The sequence below is a fragment of the Tachysurus vachellii genome, chromosome 12, assembly GCF_030014155.1.
Source record: "Tachysurus vachellii isolate PV-2020 chromosome 12, HZAU_Pvac_v1, whole genome shotgun sequence".
NCBI classification, from domain to species: Eukaryota; Metazoa; Chordata; class Actinopteri; order Siluriformes; family Bagridae; genus Tachysurus; species Tachysurus vachellii.
In genome coordinates, this window is record NC_083471.1 from 3,235,933 (window position 1) to 3,248,916 (window position 12,984).

Sequence of the window (12,984 nt, forward strand, 5' to 3'; positions counted from 1 at the left end):
CCAGGAGTTACTGGGACAGTTGCATGCCAGATCACCAGGGGGACCTGGTGAGTGGTTTATTCATGTATCACTGTGTTATTCCCACGTGGGTGGTGCTTTCTCACATGTCCCTTGTTTTCCCTTGATGTGCTGCTCTATATATACCTGTCTTCTTGTCTTGGTCATTGTCAGTAATTATATATAAATATATATATACTTTGGGTCTGATCTTTGGGTCTGATCTGCTACAGCGGGTGAAGGTGCTGTAGGCGGCGTCCGTCTCTGGAGGTTACATAGTAGTAATAGTCAATAGTAAAAATCCCCCGCTTGGCTGCCGTCAACTCTTGTATTACTTTTAGTTATTTTTTCCCTTTTTACCTTCACGCAGAGGTGATGTGCTGAGGGGTTTAACCCCTGAGACCATGACTCACCAACTTTTGCATTGTTATTATATCAAATGAATGAATGACGACTGTCCAGTGGCCGTATACTAACAACAGTGCCACCTGCTGACTGGAATAGGTTCTGTTCTGTTCTGTAGTGTTTCACAGCTCGACACTTGAGTTTTAAAGCCTCTTGTTTCTTGTACTAGTAAGTATTGTACTTTATTTGTTTTGACAGTACATTAGAGGCTCAAGCCCCCGAAGCCCCACCTTCACAACGCCACTGCCTTCACTTATACCTTCTCTCATTATTTAGTGCATTTAATCCCTCTGTGTCTAAATAACACATACGGAGAGTTACAAATATTAATCTGACAGCAATCAGATAAATTGTGTAAGTTGCAGTAAGTTGTTTCAAGAAATAATGTGTTTGACTTGTATTTTATATTTAAGACTAAGATATAAAATAAAGTGTATAGAGATGCTCGTGTTTTGTAAAGTAAAGTAAATGGGAATAAAATCTTCTTCAAAGAAAGCAAAACATTGCAATTAAAGAAAGCTTAACGGTTTCTAGGTAAAGTGTTTAACGGAAAAAAACAGTAAGCTATGAGGCCCAATCCTATTAGCAATTGTTTGTTTTTGTGTGTGTGTGTGTGTGTGTGTGTGTGTGTGTGTGTGTGTGTGTGTGTGTTGATTTAGAGAAATTCGTTTCACCTCATCATCAAAGTCCAAAATTTGTGTGTTCAAACACTCGCTTGTTCTGAAAAGAAAAAAAGAAAGAAAGTCTGGAACAGTGTCAGAATAACCGTACAACCAGCTTTGTTTGTCAAGTCAGGGATGAGTGTGTAGGTGGTACAGCACTTGAATACACACACACACACACAGTGCAAAGAAGAATAATTTAATTTGCCAACAGTCAAATCAATAGGTAACAGAGCAACCATCTGGGAATGAAAAGACCAATAAAGGAATTTAATAAACAGCATGTACAGTGCTCATGGGATTATAGCTGGAGTCTGTTTTTCCAAATAGACATGGATGATTTTTTTTATATATAATATTTTTTTCCAAACTAAATTATACCATACAGTCAGTGTGCATAATACAATCCACAGTCGAACTGAGAAAACAAAGAACATGAATAAATAATAATCATCTAAAGTAAATTTGAAATCTTTGATTTGATCATGTAGCATATGCCGAGTCTGCGGTTTGGTCACATAATCATTACAGCACAGTGAAATTCTTGTCTTTACATTTCCCAGGTTGTTAGGAGCAGAAGGGTTTAAGAACAGTACTCAAGCGCCCAATAGTAGTAGCTTGGTGGTGCATGGGGCTTGAACCTCTGACCTTCTGATCACTAACACAGACTCAACCCCTGACCCTAATCCTGATTTTTTTTTAAACCATTTTTTAAGACAAAAGTTTAGATTAAAGCCTCCCATCTACAGTAATATCACCACCAGCCATCCTCACTTTAATCCTTTATAAAAAAAAATAATATATATCGTCGCTGTCGGGCGGAATTCTCGTACCTCTAAAACCGTTATTTTTCAGGAAATTAAAAAAACGCCGTACCTTATCTGCAGTGCACAGGGTTTAGTCCGCGTTGCAGTGGATTGTCTTGCCCTAAATTCCTGTCCTCAGACGAGCACCAGAACTAGCGGGGGTCAAGATTTTTTTTTCTTTGAGCCCAGTGTTTTGAAGACATTTACCTCAGAAGACGTGTTGATTCGTTGCGACTCTTCTTGAGGAGAAATATACCGTGAAGCTCTCCCGCGGAGTGAGGAAGAGGTGGACAGTTGAAGTGTCCAATGGAGTTATGAGATTTGCGCTCAAGCTATTTTCAAGACTTTAGATTGGTTAATAACTTGTAAAAATAACAGACCCACGTGGGGACTGACCAATAGCATCGATATGTCAAAAAATATGAAATTGACCAAATTTGGACATACGAGGTTTCCGCCCGACAGCGACGATATGCTGAGCTTGAATCTGTAAAGTGAAAGTTCAGCATGTGGTTCGTTACAGAAAAGCGATAGCAAAAGTACAAAAGAAAAACAGTGTCTCTGATGAAGATATGTATCTTAGGGCCTTTTTACACCTGGTCACTTCATGTGTTTTCTCTGATCCGATAGCTATCTGATTTGTTAAAACTGTTCCATTTACATCAGGCCGCATAAATGCGTCTCGGCGAATCGGATATCGATCCTATCTCTGGCAACATTACAGTACGCTGAAATCGAGCATGCGGACGTGCGTAACGCAATCTAGGAGCAGTGATTCGCCAAACCTACCTTATTGCAGTCGTACACATTTCTTCTGATTTTATTTTGCAGTAACGAGTAACGAAGATGCTTAGCAGAAATATATCGGAGTAAATGTATAGATTTTATCTAGGAAATGTAGTGGAGTAAAAGTGAAAGTTGACATCAATTTAAATAGCGAAGTAAAGTACAGATACGTGAAATTTCTACTGAAGTACAGTAATGAAGTATTTGTACTCCGTTACATTACAACACTGGAGAAATGTGACTGTAAAAAAAGAGTAGGAGAATCCTGGCTAGGAAATGTAGGTGCATTCGGGGCGGTACAACCGCGGTGGTTAATATGAAGCTCATCACTCAGGATTTGAAGAATTTGTAGTGTATTTCTCTTTTTCTGTAGAATATTAGGCACAATATCTTCATTGAGAAGTTCCTAAAAAACACTAAATATAAAACTAGTTTCTTTCTGTCTATTCATTTGTTTACACTTGTCTGATATATGATGTTGATATGGAACATAACTGTACTAGTAAAAATGGTTTATATATATTTATATATCATTTTTATTAAATTTTTTTGCAAGAATTTGCACCATTTTTGAGGCTGTTTTGCTAAAAGGCTTTGTTTTTTTCTTTTAGAAGCATACACACATATGTAGAAATGTATTTTATTTACACTAATTTACTTTAACTCCGTATCAAAGGGGTTCAAAGAAATGTGTCATGGTTAAGTGAATGTTGTGGAGCTAAATTGTTGGACAATTTGTGGAAACGGACGCTTCTAGCATAGGATGAAATAATAATAAGACCACAAGGAATCGCTGACTGGGACGTCTGAAAGCATTGTGTACTGGAGAAACATATAATGGATCATAAAATTCTGGGCTACTGTTATCTTTCATATACTGATTTGTTCTGGGGAAGAATGTGGGCCGTGTGTGTGTGTGTGTTTGTAGGATATCCAGTTCACTTTGGCATTCAAACATCTGAAGGTTCTTTCATGTGACAAACAGTAGGCCATTTTGGAGTATAATGTGTGTGTGTGTGTGTGTGTGTGTGTGTGTGTGTGTGTGTGTGTGTGTGTGTGTGTGTGAGAATGCAGATATACTGTTACATAGTAACTCACCTTCTGTTACTGGGCAACGAGTGCAGCAGCATAAAATATTATACTCTCAGAGTTTAGGTTATTTTTTCCCTTTTCCAAATAAAATCCCTGGCAATTAAAATTGCACAGAATCACCTAGATGTGAATATGAAGCTACGAGTTTATGAAGCTCTTAATTTTGTACACACAGTTAGTGGATGTGTGCTTTGTGTTTCTTTGTGCTGTTTATAATAAGATAAAAATGTATTAATAAGGAAATAAAATGAAAATTTGCTGTACAATATAACAGTAACAATTATATTCAGATATCTCTCTCTCTCTCTCTCTCTCTCTCTCTCCCTCTAATAATGCAGATAATCACTCTTTACAACGGTGTTGAGTAGAAAAGCATCTCTGAATGCACAACATGTGATAACTCAAGGCCATTCTGCTGCAAAAATGCAAGAACGTTTTCAACACCACATAATATATATATAATAAATGTGTTTCCTTTGGGGCGCACGGTGGCTTAGTGTTTAGCACGTTCACCTCACACCTCCAGGGTTGGGGGTTCGATTCCCGCCTCTGCCTTGTGTGTGTGGAGTTTGCATGTTCTCCCTGTGCCTCGGGGGTTTCCTCCGGGTACTCCGGTTTCCTCCCCCGGTCCAAAGACATGCATGGTAGGTTGATTGGCATCTCTGGAAAATTGTCCGTAGTGTGTGATTGCGTGAGTGAATGAGAGTGTGTGTGTGTGCCCTGTGATGGGTTGGCACTCCGTCCAGGGTGTATCCTGCCTTGATGCCCGATGACGCCTGAGATAGGCACAGGCTCCCCGTGACCCGAGGTAGTTCGGATAAGCGGTAGAAAATGAGTGAGTGAGAGTGAATTAGGCTTCTTTTTACAACAAGAAGAATGCACCTACATTTCCTTGCCAGGATTCTCCTACTCTTTCACACAGGGCTCAGTACTTGGTCCTCTCATTTTCTCCCTGTATACTCACTCTCTTGGTGAAGTTTTTTCCTCTTATGGCTTCTCTTACCAATGCTATGCTGATGACACTCAAATGCAGCTGCACGACTTGTTTCAACCTGCTTAAGATCTCCACACCACTGCTGCGTTCCCTACACTGGCTTCCAGTAGCTGCACGGATGCTTGATGCTTCCACTGATGCTTGCCTAGGAAGCCAAAAATAAACCAGCTTTCTCTTACCACAAAGTTCTTGTTACTCCTCACACTGCACCTCTCTCCCTCAGAGCTACCAGCACTGCTCGACTGGTCCCACCATCTCTCAGGGTAAGATGGAGGTATACAGCAAGTCTCTTTTCTGTTATGGCACCGAGTTGGTGCAATGGACATCCTCTATATATCCGAACAACTGAGCCACTGAAACATCTTCAAACGACGGGTGAAGAGCTTCATCTTCCTGAAACACTTAAACTATCACTTTTCCTTGTTTTTTGTATGTGCATATTTAAAATAAAATATAAAAAACACCCTGAACAGAGTTTTAGGTTGATGGTATTAAAAATAATTAAGCGTTAGATTTAGACTTAGGTATTAATTCTTATCAGTCTAAGTATTTTGTGTGTGGGTGCCAAAACTTTTGTCCATACACACTGTATTCTCTCCAACAATCAGTAAAGGCTGAAGACAGAATGTGGGCTTTTTAAATTAAGTTATAATCAAAACACACTTTCCGGTCGAGCAAACAGCGTGTGGAAAATGCAGGAAAGAGTTTCCGAAATATGTTGACAGCTGCAGTAGAAGACGTTCGTGTCCACAGGGTGAGACGCCAGTGACGAAGACTTCTGTCTGGCTGGAGATGTCTGTTAACTGAGCATGATGGGAAACTGGAATCAGGTCTAATGTAACAAGCCCTGAGGGACAGACACTGAAAGATGGACAACATGAGTGGCAGAGGTAATCAAAAAATATTAAGCTAGAGGGAAATAAATGACTTGGGAAGATGGATAAAAAAGAAAATGACTAATTCAGAGGAAGACAGAGAAGAAAGACAGGAATGAGGAAATGGGGACCGGATACAGAAAGACCGTGGCACAAGTAGACCGGGAGGTGAAAAGAAGCAAAGAGAAAAATGGGAAGAAAGAGAGAATGATAAAATGATAAAATGTGTGACATGGAGACAGAAAGAGGGAAAGGGTGATAGAGAGTCAGAGAGAACACCAGAGTGACAGAGATAGACAGAGTGAAAGAACAGTAGAGTGAAAGAGAGACAGACAGACAGACAGACAGGTGGAGAGACAGACAGGAAGTGAATCTTCCTGTGAACCTTTGGCAATGGTGTGTGTGTGTTTGTGTGTGTACGTGTGTGTGTTGTTGTGTGTGTTGGTCTGTTGGTATGTGTGTGTCTGTGTGTGTGTTGGTGTGTATGTGTGTTTGTGTGTGTGTTTGTGTGTGTATGTGTGTGTTGTTGTGTGTGTATGTGTGTTGGTCTGTATGTGTGTTTGTGTGTGTGTTGGTCTGTATGTGTGTTTGTGTGTGTGTTTGTGTGTGTTGGTGTGTGTGTGTTGGTCTGTTGTGTGTGTGTCTGTGTGTGTGTTGGTGTGTATGTGTGTGTTGGTGTGTGTGTGTTGGTCTGTTGTGTGTATGTCTGTGTGAGTGTATGCTTGTGTTGCTGTGTGTGTGTGTGTTAGCGTGTGTATTGGTCTGTTTGTGTGTGTGTGTATGTGTTTGTGTGTGTAGGTGTGTATGTGTGTTTGTGTTGGTCTGTTTGTCTGTGTGTGTGTCTGTGTGTGTTGGTGTGTGTGTGTGTGTGTGTGTGTGTGTGTGTGTATGCTTTTGTTGGTGTGTACTGTATGTGTGTGTGTTCGCGTGTGTGTTGGTCTGTTTGTGTGTGTGTGTGTTGGTGTGTATGTGTGTTTGTGTTGGTCTGTTTGTCTGTGTGTGTGTCTGTGTGTGTGTTGGTGTGTGTGTTGGTCTGTTGTGTGTGTCTGTGTGTGTATGTGTGTTGGTCTGTTTGTGTGTGTGTGTGTGTTGGTGTGTATGTGTGTTTGTGTTGGTCTGTTTGTCTGTGTGTGTGTTGGTGTGTGTGTTTGTGTGTGTGTGTGTTGGTGTGTGTTGGTCTGTTGTGTGTGTGTCTGTGTGTGTATGTGTGTGTGTGTTTGTGTGTGTTGGTGTGTGTGTTGGTCTGTTGTGTGTGTGTCTGTGTGTGTATGTGTGTGTGTGTGTGTGTTTGTGTGTGTTGGTCTGTTGTTTGTGTGTTTGTGTGTGTATGTATATAGAAGTGAAAGCTACTGTACCTAATAGTTTAAGGAACAAATGGACATTATTTTAAGTCAAAACCAAAGAAATATTTTGGCAGGTTATAAAAGCTTGACTAAAATACATTCGTCTTAATCCTGGTCACAGATCTGGAAACTTTCCAGGGAACGCTGGGCGCCAGGCAGGAATACACCCTGGATCAGACATTATTCTATTGTAGAACACAATGTACACACACACACACACACACACACACACACACACAAACACAGAGTCTCATGCTCTGAAAAGCACACAACCTTCATCTCTCTTTGGTCAGAAAGAATTTCCAAGAATCTTTTCCAGCTCATCAGGATGTTTGCCTCGTCGGATTGCGTTATAGGTCTGTGTGGTGTTCTGGTGTGTGTTTGGTTGTTCCGGCTCCTATCAGGCTCGTCCTGCGGCAGCTGGGGGATAATCAGGACCAGGGCTGTGAGGTGCGTGTCTGTTCCTCAGTTCCACAGTGGCGTATTAACTGAAGCCTGGCTCTTTAGTCCAAACTTTGTGTTTAGTCACATCGCTTTTTGTATATTTTTATTTTGTTATACATCTGTGATGTCGTATTTGTCGTACTGTAATAATTATATTGTCATAATTTGGGGCTGTTTAATTATTTTTTTATTGTTATTTTTAGCTTCACTAAACCAGTGCTAGATTTGTAAATAGATGGGTATAAAATTCAAACACTGAATAAATGTAAATACATAAAATGTATAGAAATACAGTTGAGGGTTTAGTTTTTGGATTTTTACCTCAGGTAAAGACATGCACAAATTAATATTATGTAAATATGCAAATAATTAATTCTCTTATCAGATGCAGATACATATATGAATAGAATATGTACATTTATTTATTTATTTATTTATTTATTTATTTATTTATTTATTTATTAGAAAGGAGATTTTTTCCCCCAAAGATCACCGATTTGAGACTATTGGGCTTCAGAGTTAGGCCACGCCCACTTCTGGTTTGGATCTTGTATTCAAACCAGAAGTGGGCGTGGCCTAACTCTGCATTATTTTTATTATTTATTTTTTTTTTATTAAGAAGCTCCAGGTTGCATTGGTGATATCTGATGACTGAAACCTCTGACTCCACTAAAGATTTGTATTTTCTCATCAAACGTAAGTTTTTTTGTAGCGATGCCTTCAATGTCTTCATCAACTGCTGTGACCTTCTGTCCTCAGACGTGTTAACAGCCATCATTATTGCTTGTAGTTTAGAAGGAATCGACCGTCCTTCCGTGATCGTATCGGGTTTAATGAGAACGCCACTCTCGGGCATGAAAAATTGCATAATTACATGATTGTACAGAGAAATCACTGATTCCCTGTGCACACAGATAATGCAGGAAACACACACACGCACACAGTGAGAGATGCTTGTTCCAAATGGACAGATGACGCAGCAGTCCTCTTTTCATACTGCAGTTGATTTGTTTTCTTGTGAACAGAACGTCTTCGATGCGTCTGGTTTGCTGTTTGGAATGAAAATGATTCCTCTTTGAAAGGTGGCTGAGTTCAGACGGTATCACGCTGTGAAGCATAACGATGCTTATTACATCATCTGCTCAGAAACGAGCCACATTTTAGATTGAGTTCTGTTAACCAGACCCAGACCCAGAGTGCACAGAAATCCTTATGATCAAGGATTTGACTTCACTCCACACTACCCTGCATCATCAGGCTTCTTAGCTCTATCTTACATCATCAGCCGGATATCTGAGGACCCACATGTCTAATAAACATTAGATGAACCTCTTAGATCGCTCTTGATACTTTAAAAAATAAATATTTTCAGTACACATGGAAACCTTACTGAAAACATTTCTCAATCCCCCCCCTCCCCCCCGCCCCACACACACATAATGTTTAAATACTGTATATTTCCATGTAATTTGTTTTTCATTGCCTTCTGTGTTTGTTTATTTCTTATTCTTTTCTTCATGTTCTCTTCTGTTTTCAGATCAGGATGAAACCCCTAAACTCACGGAATGTATATTTATTTCCAGATTCTTCTAGTTTAGCCATGGCTAGTTACCAATCTCTCGCTAGTGCTTCCCTATTGCACGACAGCAAACGTAGCACTAATACAAAACTGCCCTCTTTTGTTACTATGATCTTATTAGATGGGCAGAAAAAGCAGAGAGAGAGAGAGAGAGAGAGAGAGAGAGAGAGAGAGAGAGAGAGAGAGAGAGAGAGAGAGAGAATGAGAGAGAGAGAGAGAGAGAGAGAGAGAGAGAGTAATGCCGGCTATTGATATTTGGGTCATTATTGAGACATGAGTTTTGATCTTTTTCTGTTCAATTTCCTCAACTTTTTAAAAATATTTGCAAATTTAAATTTTAAAATAAAATAGAAAAGTCAATAAAATAAATGACAATAAATAAAGAAATGTATACAAAAATAATAAAATGGTAGATTAAAATATAAGTAAAACAATAAAAAATAAAACAAACACACAGATAAACAAATAAATATCAGCTGTAGAAAAGAAAGTTTACCTTGATATCTTGCTAACTGTCTAATGAACAAACAAATAAATAATGAACTAATAAGTAAATAGTAAATAAATAATAATTATCTCTCTATCTGTCTGTCTGTCTGTCTGTCTGTTTTGAAACAAGCACAACCAAAGAAACAACTAAATCAATCAATTGTTGATAAAAAATGTATATAATAATAGTAGAAAATAAATAAATTAATAAATAAACAAGTAAATAAATAAAGCTCCTCAAAATAAGCTTATCAAAAACGGCTTCTTTACTAGAAGGCTGAACCTCTGGCATAAGAAGCCACTCCAGTAATCAATAACCCCTCGTTACATAACCGTGATTTTGCCGCCTCATGACTTGGGCAGAATTCTCCTCATTACCCTGAGCTGTAATGCCATAAAGACATCTGCACACATCTGTTGATTATTTCCATTAATTCCCCATTGCAATTAGCTCAATTAGATCATTCTTAATCTATTCTAATATTAGAAACCTCATGTTTATGTTTGTTAGCAATGCCCAGGCAATCAGAGAGTGGCCTATGAATAGAAATGAAACACTTTTGACTGGTAACAGACCATAATAATACATTATTATCCTCAGCAGTGCGAGAGATATTAGATAAGAGAATTATGAAATGGAACTTGTTTTGGAAATTGCTTATAGATGCAAATCCTGTTATATTTGTATCTATAAACATATAAAAATACAGAGTTTTCATAAAGGACAATGTTGGTCTGTATCTGATGAAACGATTATGTCATTAGGACACATTCTCAAGCATTTTGATTACATTTATATCATTTGCTATCCAAATAAAACACCAAGCAACCTCTAATACCTCAAGCAATAGCATCAAATAGTAGCATTTTTCCATTAGCCATAAATATCATTTCATAATAACACATTTATTTCACAATGAGACTTTTATTATATGATGACACATTTATTTCACAATGACACATTTACTTCATAATGACCCACCTATTTCAGAATGACACACAAATTTCAGAATGACACACACATTTCAGAATGACACCCATATTTCAAAATGACACACACATTTCAGAATGACACACATATTTCAGAATGACACACATATTTCAGAATGACCCACCTATTTCAGAATGACACACATATTTCAGAATGACACACACATTTCAGAATGACACACACATTTCAGAATGACACACACATTTCAGAATGACACACATTTCAGAATGACACACATATTTCAGAATGACACACACATTTCAGAATGACCCACCTATTTCAGAATGACACACACATTTCAGAATGACACACATATGTCAGAATTTTGCACATATTTCCTAATGACATATTTCAGAATGACACACATATTTCAGAATGATGCACATATTTCAGAATGACACACATATATCAGAATGATGCACATATTTCATAATGACCCACCTATTTCAGAATGACACACATTTCAGAATGACACACACATTTCAGAATGACACACATATTTCAAAATGACACACACATTTCAGAATGACATACATATTCCAGAATGACACACATGTCAAAATTTTGCACATATTTCCTAATGACATATTTCATAATGACCCACTTATTTCAGAATGACACACACATTTCAGAATGACACACATATTTCAAAATGACACACACATTTCAGAATGACATACATATTTCAGAATGACACACATATTTCAGAATGACACACATGTCAAAATTTTGCACATATTTCCTAATGACATATTTCATAATGACCCACTTATTTCAGAATGACATACATATTTCAGAATGACACACATTTCAGAATGACCTTCAATCACAACCTACATTATATAAGTAAGTGTATTTAGGGGTCCAAGCGCCAAGTCAACTCACACCTACTGTGTTATTTTAGTGAAAGTTTCAAGAACAGAAAGATTTATTGTTCCAAAAATCATTATTTCAAAAATGTAAATAATGTTTATGAAATAAACTGAGGGGGCCAACTGATCTATTTTTTTCTTAAAAGTAGCCATGGCTGAATAAAGCTTAGAAAACACTGCTCTCAGACACTTTGGGAAAAAAGACAATGAATAAAGTTAGACTTTGTTACTTACTTATCCAGATCTTTGCACCTAATGATTAGTCATTCAATTATTGAAGAAGATAGAATCCTTTTCTGTATTTAACAGTGTAAATCATGTGTTCATGGTTCTCCTGCTCCTACATCGGCATCGATACAATTATTTAAATGCAATTCAGAATTATGCGGTCAAGGTCAAAGGTGAATGTCCTTGCTTTGATCTTCAGCACTCCTACCTAATGCTGATTAACTCTTCTGTGCAGAGTGCATTGGATTGTTATTTAAATGACTGTGTAGTCAGCTAGGATTGAGTGGCTCAGGCTGGAATGATACCCTCAGTGGTATGAACACTCATGAACAGATGTCCTCGGTTTCTCTCTGCTGACATCATGTACAAACAGAGAGTTTATTACCTCAGGACCAATAAGCAATTCCATGCTGACTTTCCTTTCTGTTATAAGTACATATAGTGCATAATTTCTCTATACACTGAGCAACGATTGTAACCTTTAAGATGACAAATTTATTTTCGAATGAACAATTTATTTCATGATGAGACTTTTATGTCATGATGACAGATTGATGTCAGAATGACACATTGATTTGAAAATAAAACTATTAACTGATGTCAAAATGACATTTATTTCATAATAAAGCATAATTATTAAATGCATACAGTCAACATTGAACATTTTTTGGCTAGCAAATAGGTTGGTTCTTATCTACCTACGGCTGTTACTTTTCTATCTCCATTCACCCCACTCTTATAGTTTATACTTTATTTTTTGACATTTATTTATTTTAGCATCAGCTAAACAATGCTACCCTACATGCTATATCTTCTTACAGAAAACTTAACTATATAAACAATTATATATAATTTGTATAAAGAAAAAAAAAAAAAAAAAAAAAAAAAATATATATATATATATATATATATATATATATATATATATATATATATATATATATATATATATATATATATATATATATAATATGGTTGCATCTATCATACATGTCCATGATAGTAGTAAAAAGCACGTTAATTAAAAAAAAATGGTCAGAGCTGCTGTTCATTTATTAAAGAAAATTAATCAGTCTGTCAATTCTGACCAGTCAGAAGCAAGTTAGGACATAAACATTGTTAGGACATAAACATTGTTAGGACATAAACATCGTTAGGACATGAACATCATTAGGACATAAACACCATTAGGACATAAATGATTGTAGTGGTTTAGTGCTGTCAGTGGTGCTGAACCAATGTGTGTGTGTGTGTGTGTGTGTGTGTGTGTGTGTGTGTGTGTGTGCGTGTGTGTGTGTGTGTGTGTGTGTGTGTGTGTGCATGTGCATAATACTGTATGGTATATGTATATACCCTGCATTACATATAGAATCAGAATCAGAATCAGAATCAGAATCAGAAAGAGCTTTATTGCCAGGCAT

The 12,984-nt window shown here is 37.4% G+C and overlaps 1 protein-coding gene across 1 annotated transcript in view; it reads left to right on the forward strand.

Annotated features, from left to right (window-relative positions):
* The first annotated feature begins 5,517 nt into the window (after nt 1–5,517).
* The window catches only part of kcnk2b (potassium channel, subfamily K, member 2b), a 33,980-nt gene continuing 26,513 nt past the window's right edge, over nt 5,518–12,984 (forward strand). Inside the window, exon 1 of the mRNA XM_060884266.1 lies at nt 5,518–5,632. Within this exon, the coding sequence (XP_060740249.1) occupies nt 5,611–5,632 (22 nt within the window). The 5' untranslated portion in view covers nt 5,518–5,610. The remainder of the gene's footprint in view (nt 5,633–12,984) is intronic.